Source organism: Glarea lozoyensis (genome assembly GCF_000409485.1).
Source record: "Glarea lozoyensis ATCC 20868 chromosome Unknown GLAREA1, whole genome shotgun sequence".
Lineage (NCBI taxonomy): Eukaryota > Fungi > Ascomycota > Leotiomycetes > Helotiales > Helotiaceae > Glarea > Glarea lozoyensis.
Window position 1 is genome coordinate 1,481,486 of NW_007360983.1, and position 21,570 is coordinate 1,503,055.

The 21,570-nt window shown below is 47.5% G+C and overlaps 7 protein-coding genes across 7 annotated transcripts in view; 3 read left to right on the forward strand and 4 right to left on the reverse strand.

Moving 5' to 3' along the window:
• Nucleotides 1–224, forward strand: part of GLAREA_09155 (uncharacterized protein) — a gene marked incomplete at both ends in the record, with an annotated part of 2,405 nt that extends 2,181 nt beyond the window's left edge. Inside the window, one exon of the mRNA XM_008078116.1 lies at nucleotides 9–224. Within this exon, the coding sequence (XP_008076307.1) occupies nucleotides 9–224 (216 nt within the window). The remainder of the gene's footprint in view (nucleotides 1–8) is intronic.
• Nucleotides 225–1,109: 885 nt separating this feature from the next.
• On the reverse strand, nucleotides 1,110–2,616 carry GLAREA_09156 (uncharacterized protein; the record flags this gene model as incomplete). The annotated part of the gene is made up of 2 exons (XM_008078117.1): nucleotides 1,110–2,102; nucleotides 2,152–2,616. 2 exons carry the CDS (start codon nucleotides 2,614–2,616, stop codon nucleotides 1,110–1,112), a joined length of 1,458 nt encoding a protein of 485 aa, XP_008076308.1.
• Nucleotides 2,617–3,627: 1,011 nt separating this feature from the next.
• Nucleotides 3,628–4,470, forward strand: GLAREA_09157 (uncharacterized protein; the record flags this gene model as incomplete). The annotated part of the gene is made up of 1 exon (XM_008078118.1): nucleotides 3,628–4,470. The coding sequence occupies one exon, from the start codon at nucleotides 3,628–3,630 to the stop codon at nucleotides 4,468–4,470; it is 843 nt and encodes a 280-aa protein (XP_008076309.1).
• An 893-nt stretch (nucleotides 4,471–5,363) lies between these two features.
• Nucleotides 5,364–8,602, forward strand: GLAREA_09158 ((Trans)glycosidase; the record flags this gene model as incomplete). Its single annotated transcript, XM_008078119.1, has 4 exons — nucleotides 5,364–5,697; nucleotides 5,753–6,016; nucleotides 6,065–8,479; nucleotides 8,535–8,602. The coding sequence occupies 4 exons, from the start codon at nucleotides 5,364–5,366 to the stop codon at nucleotides 8,600–8,602; spliced, it is 3,081 nt and encodes a 1,026-aa protein (XP_008076310.1).
• Nucleotides 8,603–8,877: 275 nt separating this feature from the next.
• On the reverse strand, nucleotides 8,878–10,676 carry GLAREA_09159 (uncharacterized protein; the record flags this gene model as incomplete). Its single annotated transcript, XM_008078120.1, has 4 exons — nucleotides 8,878–10,128; nucleotides 10,191–10,237; nucleotides 10,289–10,549; nucleotides 10,598–10,676. 4 exons carry the CDS (start codon nucleotides 10,674–10,676, stop codon nucleotides 8,878–8,880), a joined length of 1,638 nt encoding a protein of 545 aa, XP_008076311.1.
• A 1,108-nt stretch (nucleotides 10,677–11,784) lies between these two features.
• On the reverse strand, nucleotides 11,785–20,011 carry GLAREA_09160 (uncharacterized protein; the record flags this gene model as incomplete). The annotated part of the gene is made up of 4 exons (XM_008078121.1): nucleotides 11,785–17,612; nucleotides 17,793–19,080; nucleotides 19,404–19,831; nucleotides 19,936–20,011. 4 exons carry the CDS (start codon nucleotides 20,009–20,011, stop codon nucleotides 11,785–11,787), a joined length of 7,620 nt encoding a protein of 2,539 aa, XP_008076312.1.
• Nucleotides 20,012–20,298: 287 nt separating this feature from the next.
• On the reverse strand, nucleotides 20,299–21,353 carry GLAREA_09161 ((Trans)glycosidase; the record flags this gene model as incomplete). The annotated part of the gene is made up of 4 exons (XM_008078122.1): nucleotides 20,299–20,537; nucleotides 20,589–20,737; nucleotides 20,785–21,045; nucleotides 21,100–21,353. 4 exons carry the CDS (start codon nucleotides 21,351–21,353, stop codon nucleotides 20,299–20,301), a joined length of 903 nt encoding a protein of 300 aa, XP_008076313.1.
• Nucleotides 21,354–21,570: the final 217 nt, after the last annotated feature.

Sequence of the window (21,570 nt, forward strand, 5' to 3'; positions counted from 1 at the left end):
ACGATGAGGATGCTGAAGACGACGATGAGACGCCAGCAAAGAAGAAGCCTGCAAAAGGAGATGAAGACGAAGACGAAGACGAAGAGGCGACTAAGGACGACGAAGTAGCTCCCGAAGACGATGAAGCTGATGAGGACGAAGTGGATCCCGACGAGGAGGAGGAGAAGCCTAAGCCTAACCCAAAGCCAAAAGCAAAGCCAGCACCGAAGCCAAAGACTACATAAGTCGGCGACGTAGCATCAGCAGGAACCACAGTCGTCTGGGGTAGAGTGAAGCGTTTCCGAATCGAAGTTTGATCAAAGTAGTCGGTTAGATGCCCCAAAGAGTGGAGAACACCCCGATACATTTTTGTTGCGAGTTAGAACTCTACCCTATCATCATGAGAAGCAAGCGATCCTAGCTATATCATTTTCTTTTGTAACTATCTGTTTGCAGCGAAATTTTGGGAGGATGCAAAGAATTTGGGGGCGTCTATGTGTTTAAAGTGCTGGCACTTTCGTTTTTTGTATTGCTTACACACATTTTCTTTTGTCTTTTAGATTAGCGAAAGCACTCTGTGAGTTGTTGAATTGAATTTTTTTGATTTTGAAATGGGTCCAATGCTCTGGTTATTATTCGTGAAAAGTGAGTTGGCTGTAGTGTGGTATTCGTCCCTACTGCGAGGACTAACTTGTAGTCAGGGGCTGATAATAGTCTGAAAACTCATAGAATATTTAGTTGAGAGCCATTTCCCGAAACACGGTAACCCATTTTGCAACTATCGAAGAACGGAAGTGCCGAAGTCGCTAAGCTGAGAAGTATAATATTTCTACCATTCGATTTAACAGCAAGATTTGTCACCATCAAATTGGTCTAAAATCCGCAATCAACTCCACATCCACCCACACACCACCAGTTCTGACTTTTAGTTGACATAATCCCCAACAAAACTCCTGACCGTTGTAATGAAAACCGTAATCCATAAGTTGTAACTCCCAGAGCTCTAGTTTAACAAGAGTAAATATAACAAATACGATAATCTCTTGGATATGAAACCTGGTAGCGAGCAAAGCTATATTTGGAAAGAGATAAAAGACAGAAATGGTTGGAAGCAATGAAAATCTTAAGTTCTACTTTGTTAGAGCCCTGTCTCTTCCAGCTGACCGGCTCCTTTCTAGACTTCGTCGAATGAATGGCGGCACGTGTCTGACAGCTCTTACACGATCAACGAGGGTGTTCCTTCTTCCAATGCTCCCTGAGACTTCGATGGCATTTACACTTGCCGAAGACTGGTTCTGGCTGGAAGTTGGACGACTTGGATTTGATTTTCCGAATAGACTCGAAGGTGGCTCTGTCAATCGGTTTCTACCCCACCACTTGACGAGTGTCTCCTTTTGTTCGTCCGTCAAAGGTATAATATCTTGACCCTCATAGTCTGGCAGTGTGTTTACCCCATGCGAGAACTCCCATTCCATTGACCCGTCGTGGACTTCTGGTATTATATCACTGGTGAAATCGGTAAATTGATCGAGTGGAAGTGTTATGTCTCCGTCGATTATCTCTGCCGACTGCGTCAAAAATGTTTCGTTTATTTGAGTGTGAGTCGTCATTTCTATTTGTGCCTCTCCACTGATGAGGTTTTCGTGTAGTAACTCATTACTATCACACTGAACAACACTGTTAGGCCACCAGTTGTTGTTATCGTTCTGGTCAATATTATAGTTCAGTGATTCACAGTTGGCGAGTATATGGAGATCCTGCTCCGATAAAACAATTGAGTCAATTGAGTTATGAGATCCTGCACCTGTTCCATGCATCGAAGCAGGCACATCCGAGTACTGGCCGTTTGTGGAGAACTCGGCTGACATGTACGTCTCGATCGAAGGAACGAATGAAGAAACAGACCATCTGTGTGATGTATCTGAAAGAGCGAAAGAGTTCAAGCTCAATGAGTCTGATTGAACTTGAGCACACTCCGACTCCTCCAATTGGCTGTTGAAATCGAGAGTGCCTTGACTAGATTCAACGTCGGGCCGTTGTACGTCGTCTACATTCGGTATCAAATCTAGCGTTGTTGTACTACCAAGTCGCTGTTTATTTCTGGGGCACCGCTCTGGATCACACTAAACTCTGTGAGAATGGGTATTTAGCACCTATGTTTCCCCAACATACCTTCATTTTCATTCTTCGATGTTGCTCACAAGCGAATCCACGGTTCTGAGCCACCTTAACCCTTTCTCTTGTATCGTATCGACGTCTTTTAGCCTTTGGATTGTACTCTTTCATCTCCGAGTCCCATGTAAATACTTGTAGAGTTGGCGCTAGTGTTGGTTGGGGTTCTAGACATGAATCTTTCGTGTCTGCTAGAGCGGTGTCTTTCTCACGTGATGCTGCCTGGTTGGCAACTTCCTCTTCCCGCAAGAACTTCCTCGTGGCAGCTTGCATTTTACTTTCTAAGTCGGTCTGCATCGGAAAATGATAGCTTAAAGCAACAGCAAGCTCTTTCGAGCCAACGGCCGGCTCCCATTGCAAAGTTTGGTCGTCCCCATAACTAATATGGTATTCCGGAGCTAAGAACACAGATGTCTCTCGGCAGCTTCTGTCTGTATGAACATTCTTCTCACCGTAAGTAGCCATGGTGTCTCTGATGATCCAGTGTCGTGTTGATTGGTGCAGTAATTATGTCCCCTAATTATATCGCCAACTCATCGATTTGAAATTAAGATTGTGAGATGAAATATCTTGAAGCTGGACGTCAAGGCTTCAGGAATCCATCGCAGTTCCGGCGTCCCGATTAGGAAATAGCAAGGGCGAAGCCCGAATGCGGCACAGACTCAACCTCAGATCAGGTGAGTGGCTTTTATACAACACGTGAGAATGACAAACTCCCATCAGCTTTTCTAATTATAAAATGCAACGGGGAGTCATCAGATACTTTTCATTGACTTCAATTGATATGCAACCACCGAGAGAAGCTGTAATCGAAAAGCTAAGCTTCACCAGAAAGGTTTCAAAAGACATTAAATATCAACCCTCCTTGATTCTGGAGTCTATAAATTAATGTTTCGCGTAAAGCCATACAACCAACAGAGCTATTCGAAATCAGCTTCACATGTTGAACAAATCCCAACTCTAAAGGACACAGAGATTAATCAAAAGGTACAGTTGATACGCAATTGCAAGCCCCACCTGAAACAGATGTTACAGGAGAAATATTACGGGAATTTCCAGCATACTGTGCGTTGGACTCAAATAACCATCAAGTGAAACATAGGAAGTGAAAGAAATTTTGGAGGATCAATTAGAGTAAGAATGTTATGAAGAGGTGGGGTTTTTGCCACGAAAATGAGATGCCCCACGGACTTGCACATTATAATTTCATATCAGGCTAGAAGGAGCTTGATTGAGCAGATAAATCTTTAAACTTGCCGACTATGCAAAAGAACTCAAGCGGGGAATACTTTATTCATCCGGATTGATTGGTCTTAATCTTCTCACAGCAATATGTAAATATGAAACTCAGGAACGGCTTTTCTATTTACCCCCAGCATAGTGCTATATTAAATGACTTCGTGTGCGTTGACACCCTTTAAAGATTCATGGAAAACTCTCTCCACAATCTCTAGAGTCAAACACCAAGTCGCAAAAATGTTCTATTCTGCTTTTGCATACGCAGCACTCGCAGCGACAGTTTCTGCCCACTGCACTAGAGCATTATTGAAAGATGCGACGGATAAATATATCACAGCACAAACCAATGGCCAAAGTAGCGATATGACGGCTGTCGCCTCAAACGTCACGTATACCGAGAACGAACAGAAAGTCGACATAAAGACGGGAATCCTTGCTCAACCACTGAAGATTGATCACAATCGTACCATCATCGATACGACACTTTGTGCAAGCTTTACAGAACTGATTGTAGCCAAATCCGAGCACCCGTATGTAATTGGCACACGCATGCTTTTTACCGACCACAAGGCGACTTTGATAGAATCGATTGTGACCGATAAAGGGGATTGGGCATTCAACGCAACGGGTTATTTGTATTGGAACTCGTTGGAAAAGTGGGATCCAATTCCCAAGGAGAAAAGAGATAGCAGAGCTGTCATCCAAGCCGCTGGTGATGCGTATTTCGACAGGTTCAATGATACTAAAATCATCGTCCCATGGGGTACACCTTGTGCTCGACTTGAAGGTGGTGCATATACCGGAGCCGGGCGCGACTTGTCTACGGACACCTGCACTCCCGCAGGAATGCCATCCTCAATTGTTGTCACTAACCGCCGATATGTGGTAGACGAAGAAATGGGTGTGGTAGACATATATTTGGGCTTTCCCGGACTGGATAGAACACAGGGACAGCTACCGATGCCTGACAGTCATATGTTCAGAATCGAAGGAGGACAAATACGATATGTCCACACTGTCTCGTCTTGCGTGACCCCTGGTTGTGGCATGAACGGTACCGGACCACCAATTCCTACCTAGAGAATTGTGAGAAGGACTGTGATGGATTCGATTGCTCAAAAAATACGGAAAGAGTGTGTTGTGGGAAGCAACTGAAATGATAAACAGCGCACAAGTCTATTTCGTTCCAAGTTCTCGAAGTGATTTTCTAGGAAAGCGCACTAATTGAGAGCACCGAACACACCCTAATAACAAACCAGCCTATGGTTTAAGAGTATCGAGATGAAAAGAGTGTGAACCCCTATATCCTCATAAGACACTGTATTTGGTTGCGAATTGAAGGAACCCCCACAAACTTTTCGAGGTATTCTAGGAGGACTCGCCGCTCAATTGATGTGAAACCACCACTTGATGAAGTTTTCGGGATGCCATGGGATTAACATCTAGATGTCGCTGTTGATGCTATCCATTAACATGCCAGAATACGTTTGTATGTGTGTTATTTCTAGGAAGGAGAAACACGTTCACCTGTTCAAGCCATCTTCTCCACAGCTTGGCGCAGCCGAAGAAACTCCTCGTTCCCCGACATCCCCGGAACTGTACCTTAGTACACCTGCATAACCCCCACGTTTGAGTTAGTCTCCAGTTGCTTTAGTAGATTCGTCCATATTTAATTTGAAAATGGTCAAATATACCCGCAGTTACGGGCCGTTTATTCGTCCAATAACACTGGTAACTTTAGACTATCAACCGAGTCATGTTGAGGTTCTTACTTTCTCGGGCAAAGACCTCAGCCAGCCCCACCAAAACAGCTACCAAGTGTCTAGCAATAGCAATACTTAAGAAAATTCACGACGATTTCAATTCGTGTTTACATTTTAATTATACGTATATTGATTTGGCTTGATCCAATTCAATCTTCAAACGTTCTCTGCGTCTTTTATCCTATTTCATATACAAGTAATACCGACAAGATGGGCTCTTACCCCGCGCAAACGCCCGATTGGGACAACTTGAAAGTCACACATCGTAACGTCTTACCTCCCCGGGCTCATTTCTTCAATCATACAGATAGCAAAAGTGTTCTTTCATACTCTGCCAGCGAGACAGAAGCTTTGTATTTAAACGGAACATGGAAATTCCACCACGCAAGCTCTCCCTTTGAACCCCCAGAAGACTTCCACGCTGTAGGATACGATACGTCAAAATGGAGCGACTTGGAAGTTCCTTCAATGTGGCAAATGGAAGGCTTTGGGAAACCGCATTATACTAATGTGGTGTATCCCTTTCCTGTTGATCCCCCACATGGTAAGTCTTCCCAGACATTTAAACTTTTAAAGCTCGTGGATTAACACGTGATAAGTACCATACGACAATAATCAAACGGGAAGTTATTCTCGAAAATTTACAGTACCAAAGAGTTTCGCAAATAAGCAAGTTAGAGTACGATTTGAGGGAGTCGACTCTTCATTTCATTTGTGGGTCAACGGGGAGGCAGTTGGCTACTCTCAAGGTGCGAGGAATCCGTCAGAGTTTGACATCACCAAATTTGTGAAGGAGGGGAGTGAGAATATTATTTCTGTGAGGGTGTATCAATTCTGCGACGGAAGCTACATTGAAGATCAAGGTATACATTACTTATGGATGAAAGTCTTATTTTACTGATAAGAAGCAGATCAATGGTGGCTTTCCGGAATCTTTCGTGATGTATACCTTCTTGCATTTCCTGAGAATCACATCCAAGACTTCTATGTTGAGACACAACTAGATGATAATTATACAAATGCTACCCTTTCGGTAGACGTTAAGGCTCAAGGAATAGGCGATGTCGAACTCACACTTTACAATTCCGACAAGCAGACCGTCACTGTCCAACAAACCGCTCAGATTAGCAGTGGCGGCGTTGTGTTTTCCATCCCCGTCGAAGCCCCAAAGTTATGGACAGCCGAAAATCCAAAATTATATCACTTAGTGTTAAAACTTGGCGATCAACACGTTGCTCACCGAGTTGGTTTCCGCAAAGTCGAGGTCAAGGACGGCATCATTCTGATCAACGGGAAGCGAGTTGTTTTCAGAGGTGCAAACAGGCATGAACACCATCCAACCAAAGGACGTGCAGTTCCATACGAATTCTTACGCCAGGATCTTTTACTCATGAAAACACACAACATTAACGCGCTCCGTACTTCTCACCAGCCGAACGATCCTCGACTTTACGAACTCGCCGATGAATTGGGATTATGGGTCATGGATGAAGCAGATCTAGAGTGCCACGGCTTTGACACGATTCATGAGCGAAGCCTTCCAGAGTCAGAACAGGCGAAGACTTTTGAAGAAAAGAAAGCTATAACTTATGGGCGTGCAGGAAAATGGTTGTCGGACAACCCAGATTGGGAGGAGTCCTACGTGGATCGCGCGAAACAGCTAATTTCCAGAGACAAGAACCATCCTTCAGTTATCATGTGGAGTCTCGGAAACGAAGCATTCTACGGACGAAACTTTCAGGCAATGTACGACTGGATAAAATCAGTCGACAAAACTCGACCAGTCCACTACGAAGGTGATTTCGAAGCACAGACAGTCGACATTTTCTCCATGATGTACCCAACTTTAGACATCATGATCGATTTTGCAGAGAAATTTGATGGCAAGAAACCATTGGTACTTTGTGAATTCATTCATGCAATGGGTCAAGGACCAGGTAACATAAAAGAGTACATCGACCTCTTCTACAAACATCCTTGTCTACAAGGGGGCTGGGTGTGGGAATGGGCGAATCATGGTCTTCTGACGAAGAATGAGGAGGGAGAAGACTATTACGCTTATGGTGGTGACTTTGGGGAATATCCACACGATAGTAACTTCGTCATGGACGGAGTTGTTGACTCTCAACACCGCCCGGGATCAGGGCTCCTGGAATACAAGAAAGCTATCGAGCCTGTCCAGCTTGTCGAAGGATCTATCGAAAGTGTGAAGATCATTAATCGTTACGACTTCAACAACTTAGACCACTTGAAGTGTACTTTGAAAATTATTGGAAATAACTTCAATAAAGCCGGATCTGACGTCGAGATTCCAAACATCCTTCCGGGACAGACAGCAAATTTATCGATCCCCAAAATTGAACTGGCAGGTGCTCCGACGGAAGCTTTCCTTGAGCTAAGTTTCACATTGAAGGCCGACACCAACTGGGCCAAAGCAGGCCACGAGGTTGCGTGGCTGCAAGTTCCCATCGAGTCGTCAGAAAGTGAGCAGCCAAAACAACCCACAAAAGATGGGTCTGCTGTAGAAGTTAAGAAGATCTCCCCAACAGTATTAGAGATCAAAGGATCAGAGTCCACGTGGAATTTCGATCTCGTCAAGGGAACATTCATCTCATGGATCAAGAATTCCGAGAACGTTCTACAGACTGGGCCGAACCTCACAATTTCTCGAGCCCTGACAGACAACGATAACAGGGATGGCAAACACTGGAAAGCAAAAGAACTACCATATGCAAAACCACACACGCGAAGCGTAACATGGGAATCAGATCCCAGCACCGGGAATGTGATTGTCAAGTCCATCCAACGCGTCGCACCTCCAGTTCTAGAATGGTCCATTGACACAACCATCACCTATACCTTCACGAACACCAGCGTCGTCATAAACGTCGCAGGCAAACCCCAAGGTCTCAACCTCCCCCTCACACTGCCCCGTCTCGGACTCACTCTCGCGCTCGCCCCCAAATTCGAAACCGCAAGCTGGTTCGGCCGCGGCCCTGGCGAAAGCTACAAAGACAAGAAACTTTCGCAAAGATTCGGTAATTACACCGCTGCGATCGACGATCTCTCGCCTATGTACGAGTTTCCACAAGAATCGGGGAATCATACGGAGACGCGATGGGTGCGATTCGAAAGCGCAGATGGGAACTCTAGTGTGTCTGCGAGATTCTTGGACTTGCCGGATGGATTTGATTTCCAGGCTAGTCATTATGATGTCGTGGATGTTGAGAGCGCGAAACATCCGTATGAGTTGAGAAGGAGGAAGAGGGAAGAGGTCATCGTGAGATTAGATTTGGATCATCATGGGTTGGGGAGTGATAGTTGTGGTAAGTGTTTTTCTGCGCTAAAGTTTTGAAAAGAGGGGTTTCTAATCAGTGATAGGCCCGAAAACATTGCCGCAGTATGCATTGAAGCCGGAGCCATTTGAGTTCACAGTTTGCTTAGAGTAAAGGGCTTCAGAAAGATCTGGTCTATATTAATTGGTGTTCGTTGAAACGGAGTTTTACTTGCATTTCAATTCAACTCTACTTTCTCCATTATATGAAGCTCGCTTATTTTCAAACTTGCTGATCAGTTTAAAAATACGTCGACAGCATAGTTTCAAACGCGTCGGGTGTTAGATTCGGTTTTTGGGTGGTCTTCTTAAACTGTTCAAATTATCAATGCCCCTGGTTCTCACCCTCCATTCCAATTCCTCAACCAGAGTCCTACGTCCCCCTCCCAACTAACAAGTATACATGAACCCCAACTCAATCTCCGGTACGCCCGTAAAGTTTCCTTCAGCGACATATGTAACATTATAATACAGCTGATTATAAATCGCCTCTCCATACCTCGTCGGCAACCTCCTCAACCCCCTCGCCGTCACATTCACATCCAAACACGGCAACCTCTCAAAACCATCCACCACATTCCCCTCAAGATTCCACCCCGGCGGTATCCCACTCAGCATAAACTCAAACCGATCAGTGCCCGGCTGCGTGGTATTCGGGTACCTAATACTCAATCCATTTTTACTCGCAACAGCATCAATCGTCGTCGCAGTCGGATACAAACTAAAGAATCCAATATACGGAAACGGCATATGATTCGGATCAGCAGCCCAATGCACGATGACCGGCACGAATTGTTTTCCACGGACGACTTCTTCGGCGAATTGTTGGCCGCCGATCATGAGGTTGCGGGATAGGTAGGAGGTGGTGGTGCGTGTGGTGTCGTTGTAGAGGCTTTCGCGGAGGGTTTTTGTGAGAAAGCGTTCTTCTGTTGAGGTGGGGGGTGTGAGGATTTTTGCGAGTGTTTGTGGGTTAATATGAGATTTAATTGTTTCCATTACTAAGGCGAAGGATGCGCCTTGTGTTGCGTCGAACAGTAAGTCGAGTTCCATTTTATTTGGTTCAGGCGCGTTCTCGTAGCCGAATAGGCCCCAGAACCAGAGGGGGAGGATGGCGCTGTGTTGCGTCAGGTCGCGGCTGTTTGCTCGATCGTATGGGCCTACGAAGTTTCCGAGGTAGGCGTTGTAATGTTCGGCGATGTCGTCCCAGAGTGCACCTAGCATGAACGGAGCGTTCTTTGTGAGTGTTTGGTTTGCAGGCCCGTATTTTATGGATGCTGCTAATGCCCAAATATCTTCCCCGTAGTAAGTGAGTGCGTTGTATTCGCTAAACGCGTTTCCGCTTTCTCTGAAAAGTTGAGTTATCATTTCTCCTTCGTTATTAGCAAAGTCGGTGTAGGTTTGGTTCTGCGTTCTGACGCCTACCCAACCTACAGTGAGGGCTCGCATCAAAGCTGGATTTGTATATGCTGTGACGAGATTGTCTCCTTCGGTACCGTTTCGACGCATGGCGCCGATTGCTTGTATTTCCATGGCTTTCACAATTCTAGAAACGAGATTTTCACCGATCAGATCTGAAAATTCTTCGACGATCTGGACCAGCTGAGTGCCGATGAACTCGCGCCAATTCGGGTCGTATGTGTTCTGGTTGGAAGACATCAGAATTCCAAATTCTGAGCCAGGGAAACATCAACTCTACTACTCACATAAATAGAAGGCGGATACAGTTCCGAATCCGGTGTAGGAGTCGGCTCTATACTCAATTAACACCCTTCAACCATCATGCCATTCTTCACAAACTTACGATCCGGCGACAACTTCCAAGTCCCATACCACACCTCCCCATAATCCTCCTCATTCGTATACTGCGTCCCCAAAATCCCCTCCAGCGCTCCCTTCGCATTCTCCAAATCCTCAACGTCATTCCTCTGTAACAACCCTGCTACATACCAACACGTAAAACGGGTGCTCCAGGGCCCTTTATCCGGGTAACTGATGAATTTGTAGGAGGTGTCGAAGCGGGGATCGTTGATTGACATGGAGTAGTTGAAGAGATCTTGGGCGTCTGGGGGTGTTAGTGAGGGTATTGGGGGAAGGAATGTGGAGGACGTACGGGGTGAGAGTGTGCATTTTGCTGTTGTTAGGGGGGTGAGGAGGGTTAGAAACGCTGGTAAGGAGTGGTGAAGCTTCATTTTAGGTATGAACTCCTCAGGCAAGGAACAAGAGATATCTGAACTCTAACCCATCTTCTGGGAAGCATGACTTGATATACCAAACCCGGCAAAGCATTTCCAAGACAACCCCACAATCACTTTAGAATCGTACCCAGAACAAGTCGTTGCTAAAGGCAGTCTCCTGCATATCGTCCACAAGTGGACTCCGAAACGTCTTTCGTACCTTGCATCTATTACTTGGCTATTATCCAGAAACTAAGCTTTTCCTTCGATTTCCTCCAATTGTATTCCAAAGTAGTCTCGTCATGACGTGACTCGAGCTTCTCGCTACAAACATCACCCGGCATTGGAGCAACGCCTATTATGTGGCGGGTGTGAAAGAGGGGGAGAGACACGTGATGTTCGAATGTGTACCAAGCTGGCTGATTACGCTCATCTCCTCGAGACCAAGACTTTCTTCATCGGTTCCGTAGAGGCTTGTAACGCAGATCAACAGAGCTCCATCCGATATCCCCGGATTCACAGTGGAGTGCAGAAGTGTTCTCCACCCCCATGTTTGGCAACCCTAGCGCCGAATCAACAGGTTGCATTCACTTTGCTTTCCATCCTCGCGGTGGACAAAATAAGTGGCAGTCGAAGCACGGTATTTCTTCGATTAAGTTGACGAAATATCGTTTAGTGGTTTAATTTAGAACATTTAGATATTTCGTCAATCATTTTAAGCAAATAAGACTTTTTACGCTCTATTCGAAGTCGACTTATTCAGTCCAAGATTACTGGGTAGGTGATTGACACTTATTTTTTCCTCCGCGAGCCATCTCACAATGATCAATAATCATTACAATTTACACTCTCTATTCAACCCACACTATATACTAATATTAACGAAAGACTATAAACCACCCCACCACAAGATATGCAAAACAATTGACAAAAGAAAACAACAACAAATAAGGGGGTATCCGCAGTCTCCAATTTTCCAGCGTCTCGACATCTCCCTATTCCCAGGTAATTATTCAATCTATCCATTACAGAGTATACATTTTCCGCAGCCCATATATCCCTCTCTACTCTTTTCGACATTCTCCATTTGTGTTTAAATAATACAAAAGAAATAAAGGGTTTATTACCGGCGTCCCCCACCATACATCGATTCATCCACAGTAACCTCGCTCTCATCGTCATCGTAGAAACCAGCGTCGCTGAAATCCTCAGATGCTCTGGCATCCATATCATAGCTCGCTTTACGCATCATCGGCGGTGTACTCGGTATGCCTCCACCTCCACTCATCATTGCCGGCTTTCTAGGACTGCTTCTTTCTTTCCTGGGACTACTTCGCTGGCTTCCAGTATCGTGAGGCTTGCTCAGCTCTTGACGAGAAGCAACGCGAGGACGGTTAGCTAGCTGAGCGCTGGTGAAACGCTGGCCTGTACTGCCAAAGGCTGTTGGTTGACGAGAGTTACTGAGTTGAGATTTGGTGGAAGGTGGAGTCATTAGCCCAGAGAGGAAAGATGAGTTGGCAGGGCTGTTGGACTGTCTTGGTGTGGAAGAGCTGCTGCGTGATGCAGGTTGAGATGCACTTGGCTCCCGGGATTTACGCCAATTTCCCCAAGCAGCAGCGAGGGGGCCAACAGCTTGAGCAACTCGTGGACTAGCAGCATCACGAAGGCTAGCTGCGATATTTGGAAGGTTGATTGCAGAGCCACCGTTCATGGCGCGTTCTCGCTCAACTTCTTCCATCTGTAGATTTGCGCTCAATCGGATGGCAGCGTCCTTAACCTGTTCAGGATCGTATTGGTCCGTTGAGAGAGCGCCGACAATATCATGCAAATCGGCCTTTCGAACCGATAGAAGCTCTCTAAGCCACATGATTTCATCATCGCGCTTGGAGATCTTGGTGTGCGCCTCAGGGTCGACGTTTGCTACGATGGCCTCAAGTTTCTCAATTGTTTGCTCGCGATCCTGCAGTTGCTCTTGAAGAACCATAATGGATTCGCGAAGTGCCTGAGGTGAAATCTTCTCTGGAAGATCAGCACCACGAGAGACACGTCTATTTGATGAATGTGAAGCTGGCGGACCCGAGATATTTGCAGTTCGAGCGGCCTTAGCAGCAGCAGTGGCCGCCTGGTTAGCAATCTCAAGTTTCTCCTCCAGATGTAGAACGCGATCTTGAAGATGCTCGGTCTTAGCAGAAGACAGTGACAGTCGCTCAAGCAGATGCTGTTCGGATCGCTGAGCATCCTCTATGGCATTCCCAAGTTGTCGCTCATGTTGCGCAATCATGTCATCCACCGCATCAGCATGCTGCTGCTTCAATTCCGCGGCCATTGATACTTTGGTGGTGTTCGCTTCTTCTAGTAACATTTCGTGCTTCTCCTTCGCAGTATCTGCATCGAGTCTCACCTGATCGATTTCGGCACGGAGTCTCAAAACTTGGTTCTCAAGATCTTCTCGCACGACATTGACTTGGTTGTTAGCAGACTCGATCTCAGCTTGCATGTATTTTCTTGTCCGCTGCACCTCGCTAAGTCCAGATTCCCGGGCTTCTTCGAACTCTCGTTGGTATCGCATAGCATCTTTCTGAGCATTGTGATTTTCTTGTCGCAGTTCGGCTACGATGACCTCAAGTTTCTTGATATCGCTGACAGCTCTCATTCCTTCTCTCTCTCCGTTCTCCAACCTTTCAATTTCCAGTTCCAGGCGTTCCCGAGTTCGAGCTTCCGCTTGAAGTCTGGCGTCCAGGACCTCTTGCCGGGCGACGAGCTCCTGCTCTTTTTTGGCGCGACGGGCGTTGTCTTCCGAGATGTCACGGGCTGCATGGGCCATTTCCTCCTGCAGAAGCATTAATTTCCCTCTCATGCCTTCGCGGACTCGGATACTTTCCTCCATCTGGGTCCTGAGAGTATCAATGGTCCTTCTGAGCTCCTTGTTGGTATCGTTGGCCTGCTCCGCATCCTCGTTGTGTCTCCTGGCGGATTCCACGGCACGTTCAGCTTCCATTTGCCAATGCTGGAGTTCTTGACGGCATTGGTGCAACTCGCTCTCGGTAATATTGATCCTAGTTTGCAAGTCCATTTGTGACTTTTGAGCATTGCTTTGGCCGGCTTCCAGGAGGGCAATGCGCATAGTAGTCTTGGCTCGTGACTCTTCCACGCTTCTTACCTTCTGATCACGCTCGTCGACGATCTCACGAATCTTGACCTCTCTCTGCTCCATGGACTCTCTAAGGCGGTCTTCCTCCTCTGATGAAATTCTGAGTAATCGTTGAACTTCAGCGAGACGATCTTCGGCTGCTCGTCTGTTTTGAATCTCAGTTTCCGTGTTGCTATCTGCACCACGAAGTCTACTCTCGAGCTCCGCAATCCGTTCCTTCTGCTCGGCTTCTCTCGCGGCAGCCGCTTCATCAAAGAGCGGCCTAGCTTCAGCCGCAAGGACCCGCTCCTCAAGAAGGGCAATCTTTGCTTTATACTCAGCCTCCCGTACGATAGCAGCTTGGTCGATGACAGGTTTGGTTTCTGCAATTTGGAGTTTTTCCTCAAGTTGAGCAATCCGGGCTCGTTGCTCTACCTCTCGTGTAATCGCTGCCTCGTCAACAATAGCAGCTGGGTTGACGGTAGCTGGCATGCGTCGCTCAACGGCCTCTTCTACCACATTGCGCAGATCTTCTCCACGAAGGTCGAGGCGCATCGATTGGCCAAACTGTTCTCTCATTTCTTCGAGAACCTGAAGTACATTACGCGAATCAGTGGACTCGGATTCTTGAGGCGCCCCAGTAACAGTCTGAGAGCTCTGGTGAGTATTGAGCGCATCGATAATGATACGCTTAATTTTATCAAGCTTCTGATCTCTCCTCTGCGGGCTGAGGGACCGGCGTGGGATATCGTCGTCCTCGTCGTCCGCATCGCTGAGAGCACCGGATATGCTTCTTCTCTCCTGACGGCTCGAAGGCGCACGTGCAGCCATCATCTCAATAGAGACCTGTATAGTTTCCAAGGTTCTCTCAAGAGGTTCGATCCGCTCTGCCAAAAGACCACCGACCAGATCATTGACATGGTTGTCAAAGAATCGGGAGCGTGGCTGTAACTTAGCCTCCTCCGTCTCACTAAGAACATCGTCCCAATCGCTTTGCGGAACACTGCCTGCTCTGTTGAGACGATGGATTGGTGATGGTGAGATAAAAGGCATTGTTGTCTGCAAGCTATCTCCAACGAAGGGATCATGAGAAAAGAGACCATCTCCATTAGCACCAGGAACGGACATGAATCTTCCTGGGCTTGGGCTTGGAGCGTCACTTCGCATGAGATTCTGTGGTTGGAGTCGTATCGGCGACGAGGCATCCATATCTGGCATTTGAATACCTCTGGTAGGGCTGCTCTGTTGCCAACCTGGAGAGCTTGCACGTGCGGTATCAATCGCATTGGGATTCATGTGATTCATGATCGCGTCGATCTCTTCGAACGTCGCCTCATGGGTAGCAGCATCAGATTGTTCCTCCTCGGCATCATTTGGCGGAGTTTCTAGCGGCAAGGCAGCTTGGAACTCAGATCTCTCAGGAGACCTCATACCAATGTCAGAAGAATCGATAGCAGCAGGAGGCGTGGGGCTTCTCGCGTATCTAGAAGCTGACAGACCCATATTCGGCTTTGGCAATGTCGGCGGGGATTTCATGGTCGGCGTTGGCTCGGAAGTTTCTGCATAGGTAAAGTTGAACGCTCCAGGCCTAAACTCGAATGGTTTGGCAGTAGCAGATAATGATGACACATTCTTTTTATGGCCTTTACTTGCAGGTCTAGAAATTATTTCCTCTTCCACTGGTGATACTTCGCCATCCTCTGAAGGAGCGTGGAAACCGTATCCAGGAAGACCAGATCCGTATCTTCGAGACACAAATGGCCGTGCAGCATTGAAGTCCTCTGCTTGTTTCTGTTGCTGAAACTCATACGGTGAAAATTCTTTGTTACCTTGCTCCGCAGAGTGCTCAAACATATGAGAAGCACCTGCATCCGGTGTGATAGGAGAAACATCCTGGCTGGCAAGGGGTGCTGAATTTTCTTTGTCGGTAGGCTTCTCCAAGGCTGCTGGTGATTCCTTCGGAGGCGACTGCTCTCGAGATGTTTCCCCAAGAGGCAAGCTGGGCTCAGCAAACAATGGCACAGAATCGCCGTCGTCCTTTCCGCCACGAGCTCTCTTGTTACGCCCCTCACTCCGATTCATCCGGCCATCCTTGTCTTCCACACCATCATCTTCTGTCTCGACTGAGTGACTACTATCTGGTCTGATGATAGGAATAGCCTTGGATTTCTTAGAAGCTTTGTTTGTGTTGATGGCATTGAGATCGATGTTACCAAAAATGGTGCTTTGAGGGACGTCGCTACCAGACCCCACGCTTCCAATGGAACTACCAAATCCACCAGACAACGGTGTAAACGCTGGCGCATCGGGTCTGAAAGTTGGACCAGAGGTGGAGAAACTGAATTCGCTCTGGCCAGGCGTAAACACTGGCGCTGCGACATTGATCTTTCCACTTCCTATAGATGGATGGCTGAAGTGGCTCGAAGTAGCGGAAGCTGGGAGGCCAAAGGCAGGAAATGCAGAGACAGGTTGCTGTGGTTGAAAGCCATTGCTGCCAAATGAGAATTGGCTTGGTTTGAAGGAGCTCGCAGGGTTGAATTTGAACTCCTTGGCCGCAACATTGAGCGTCGACATTGACGGCTTAGCGCTGTGGCCGTTACGACGTTGCCCATTCTTAGCGGCTTCGGATTCTGCCCATGGGTTACTGATGGTTGAAAGAGCTCTACTATGGTTGTTGGTGGAAGGATTAGAGCTGTGTAAGGGGGTACCAATATTGCTTGGATTTGTCTCAAGATCAGAGGCGTCTGCTGACAATCCTTTAAGGTTACCAGAGAAGCGCGCCTTAATGTCTGTAGCGCTCAGAGTGTCCTCACTGTCATGGAAAGGTTGCTGAGATAAGGAGTGGCCCCGACTGTGAGGTTGAGGGTGGTGCAAGGTAGGACCAGGATCCGAATCATCGCTGATGGCAAAACGTGAGGACCCAAGCCCACCTTTGATAACCGAAGGGTTTCGAGCATGAACAGGGGGCTCTGCAAATCTAGTCTCCTTCTCGCCGTGGTCAGAATGAGGACTGTAATCCTCATGCTCAAGCTGCCGCACCATTTGCTCCTCCAGATGATACTCGGCATCATCAATTTCTTTTTGCAAGCTGGCACTAGGATTATGTCTGATTGGCCTAGCCTCTGGGGTCTTGGACGGACTTTTAGACGGAACAGTAGTGGCTTCATCGTCAACTTCCCGAAGATCTTGCAGGCGTGGCGAAGCTCTAGCACTTGATTGCATTTGTAATTGTTGCTGGTGATGGAGCTGGTTCTGAAGAAATTGCTGTCGTTGCTGCATTTGAGACATGACATCGCCGTTCTGGAAGTAGCCACCATCCTGAGAGAATGGAGAGCTTGGCGACATAATCGATCCCAAATTGTGCATGGAAGGAGACCCACCACGAGCGTGCCCTTGCTGAAAGATGGCTTGTTGGGGTGACCATACTCCAGGTGATTGGGGTTGAGGATACTGAAATGGCGAACCGAATGGATGTTCCCCTGGCGAGAAAGATACGGATTGATGCCTCGTGTTGAATTTCCCTTGCAGATGGGCGTGCATCGAAGCTGGCGAGGCGACCGATCCGGGGTTGGAACTCTGGCCTGTTGAGAGCCCTGCCCCAACTAGTAAAGCTGGCGAGAATGGATGCTGGCGGTGCATACTGGAAGCTGAAGAAGTTGGTATAGGCGGCGAGAATGGCAAGGGAGGGTATTGCATAGAATTTTGTCGGCTCATTGTTGCGACAGCTGGTGAGATTGTTGGAGGTGGATCATCATCTCCAAGAGATACACCAAGTGCACGAAGCTTGGCTTCCTTCAACTCCTCAACATACGCGTCCCATTCTGTGGTTTTGTTAGCAATGACCATAAAAACGACACGTTAGTCAGCATGACGATAATTGAATATCAAATGTCTTGCTTGAAACGTGGAATGTGGGACTAGTAACCGCTTCGTGGACGCAAGGAGCTTATATAACGGTATTTGAGCAAACTCAAATCCATCTTCTAAGAAAAATTTCTCACCTTTTCTGTCCGGGATGCTGACTTGAAAATCCCGTTGCTCCCGCTCCTGGTCCAGATCATTGACGGCCGGCCATATACCACAACTCTGGCCTTGTGTGCCATACGCCCCATTGTAATCGTTTTCGTGGCCCAGGCTAAAGCCTTTTGTATCATAACCTGACTGCTCCCATTTCTCAAGCATGGCTTCTACATCTTTGGGCTGCAGAGGCATTGGAGCCTTTCCTGCCATACCACGTTCATCATCCCAAGGAAGCAGGACAGGGATCGTCTTTCCTTTCCATGGAACTTTCTTTTTCAATCGAGGAGGAGCGGGCGCAGGCGAAGAAGCTGGTGCCGGGTCCGCAGCTAAATCGAAGCCAAAAGTTGGAATGGCATTTGGAAGCCATGATCCATCTTTTGGTGGGGGAGCTGGCCTCTCTTCGGTGGGCGTCGCTACATCCTCCGCGGAAGCAGCATTTCCCATTTCTCCCGACATACTGGGTAGCCCAACGTCGGAGAAATCAGCTTGTGTTAATGTTTCCGTACTAAGATTTCTACGATGAGCTCCGTTGGCGAGTCTTTGCTCTTCCCGTATTTCCAAAAATCTTTTCAGCGTCGGTGTTTGAGGGCTTGTTTCTTGCTCTTGCGCCAACCAGTTTTCTCCTTCTCCAGAGATGGATCCGCTCAATGAAGAGTGCTCACTATCTCCAGCGTCGTCGCTCAGCCAATGGTTTCTCTCTGCAAGCTCACCACCGGTATGCTGGCGAATCCAGTCTTCGGTCAATCCTCTTCTGGGTCGTCGAGCTCGGTTCGCAAGGACAGCTGCGCTAATAAGACCGTCTTGCGAGACGAAGTCAGGAAGCGTGTGAGTCCGAGTGAAGCTGGGAGCAGGTCGCAAGTAAGGTGTATGGAACTCGAGATGGCGAATTGATGAGTCTTCGGATCTCTCACTGCCACTCAAAGTATAACTATGTCGTTGCGATCGAGTCCGATGAGAAGTGCCAACTGGGTGTTGGTAGGGCGATCCCCAACTAGCGGTATAATATTGGCTATGGCTACTGCTGTTACTTCGATGCGTTCGCGCGATAGAAGGAGGAGTAGTATTCAGATGATCGAGTGTCCTGCCACCAAATGTTGGAGGCGGAAGTGGTGGTAGTAAAGGGGATGAGCCTCCGTCGGCAGTCGAGGTTGTCGAGAAAGCTGGTGATCCAGGTCGCGCCGATGAGATGGAAGGAAGATCAAGGGGTCCGTCCTCTGCCTCTGCGGCAGGCGGAGGGGATGAAGGCAATGAAGAAATTGTTCTGAATTTCTACTGCACCGAGGCGCGTTAGCAAGAACAGCAGTGTGCCAAATGATCCACCGAGTCACTCACCACCACGAGACTCAGCGCAGACAGGATTCGTCTGCCACTGTGTCTCTAATTATCTACCGGAGCCCAACAATGGCAAAGGGCTGTGCTGTTGCGGAAACAATCGAGAGATGTGGCTGCGACGCGTTCAACCAGGCTCGACAAGGAGAGAAATCTGGCCGGGTAAATTAAAGGAGTGGCATAACGCAGAAAGTATGAGTAAATAGGAGAAGTCGACTGCAGAACATCCAGACACAATCAAGCCAGTAACGGTATATACATACACGAGACGGGTCGATAGATATAAGCAGCCTCTTCGTCGTGATCGAGGGCGTGGGCGATTTGGATATTTTGGAGACGAGGCAGGTGTTCACAGGCTCGAGGTGTGGTCGAAATAAAACGTAGCTTGACCGGGGGTGTGGGGTGGGTTGAGATTGGCTCCAATCAGTTTGCGATCGAGTGGAGGAGAAATAGTTCTCCAAACTCAATGCCCTAATACTATTGATTCTGAAATTTGTGAAATTGAGGTAATTTAAGAGGTCTCTGAGCCCTAATCCATTGATTCTTCTTCTTCTCCACGTGTATGTCCGTCGATCTTGTTGTTCTCGACACCGCGTATCGAATCCAAAAAAATACGTGGCGGCCATGCAAGTGGATAACGGCGTGCCTTCGACTGTCAACAAGGACTGGCCATCCGCCCCGGCCCGGTCCCCTAAATTAGTCGAAGGTCTAGCTGAGAAAATGTATCGTAAACAAGTCCAACATCGTTCAGGTGTGAATTTCTATCTACAGGAGCATAGACTCGCGTTCACTTACTGCGCAAATTACACACAAGAAATCGTGGGTTCAAGCAACCTGGAAGTTGTATTTCTTTTTTGCCGAGGTATTCCATGGGGTCTTACAGTCCCCAATATCGAGCGCCGGCGGAAGCAAGTGGTGCGTACAGTAATAAAGCCCGCTCATTCGAAGCAAAAGAACTCAGTATCACCATCTCACGAGGATATCGATAGCAAAGTCGTACATGATGGTTTTAACATAATCAGACGAAAAGGGATATCTCTTCATATTTTCCATTCCACATCTCCGGCATCCAACCTTGGCAAATCTCCAATCTAAATGGTACCTAAATATTGTGCAATATCGCTAGCCTGAATATCGCCAACCAAACCGTAAATATATCTAGCACGTAACAGACCACTTCTCGGATCGATCAGCATTCCAGATACCCCAGTGAGTCTCATCAGCAACACTTCCATCCTGACCGATGCTCATTGGCTTCCATGGCTCATCGAATGCCTCAAATGAGAAAACATTGACACCCCAGTCGAGAATACCACAGATAGCGTTTTGCCAGAAGAATTTGGCGTTAGCAAGACCTGGGACTGCGTTCTGATAATTGCTTCCACCGGTTGGCCATCCTTTACAGACAAATTAGTAGGTAGAACAGTAAGTAATGCGAAGACCCTCACCTGTCTCGCCAACCCAAAGTTCAGGTCCCTTGGTGGTAGAGCCAGCAACAGATTGAATATGCCCAAAAGCTTGCATAATATCGTCGAAAAAGCTAGCAGTAGCATTGGCAGAAGTTTGTCCTTGCCAGTAAGAGAAAGCGTTGCAAAGCCTATGCAGCGTTAGCACCGGTCCATCATAGGTACAAAATCTCCTTACAATATATCAGCACCACCATTGATCAATGGGTCTGCGGTTCCATCCTGATATTTGTTCCATGAATCTGCCGTTCCAACTTTGAATTTGCCGCCAGTCGCTTTCTTCACGTCGTTGATCTTCTCCAATAAAGTTTCTCCCGTGAAGTTTCCACGGTACATGGTTTCGGATCCGACAGTAATAGCGTAGACTTGATCGGCATATTGGGGAGCGTACTTGACAATTGCGGCTTTGTCTGCATCGTAGGATTCTTCAGTGTCGGGCCTTTAGAGCAACACCAATTAGCTCGCAATTCAAATTTAGGCTGCTCACACATACCATATTCCCAAGATAACTTTCACTCCAGCTGCTTTAGCAGCGGGGAGGATGGCTTCCGCAGTGTCACATTGCGAAGCAGAGTATCCACGAACAATCTTGGAATGTGGTGCCAGGACCTTGAAATCCGCCGAGTAATCGCTTGAGGTCTTGCAAGTTCCATCTGGATTCTTAGCTCCGAGAGCAAATCCCAAGTTTCCGGACGCAGCTACTGCCAGAGAAGGGAGGACTGCCAAAAGGAGGGTAGTCGAGTGCATCGTGATAGCTGGTGGTAGTTCAGCTGCTTGGGTATCGTAGGGGCAAACAAAGATGCGATAATCGAAAGAAACGAAGAGAGTGGATGAGGGTCTGTACAAGGAGTGAGTACAAGATTTCCTCTGAAAGATTGACGCGAAATTGAAGAAACACAAGATAAAGTGTCGTTGATGTATAACTGTATGAAGATAGTCGGAGCCCAGTCTCAGGAGCACTGGA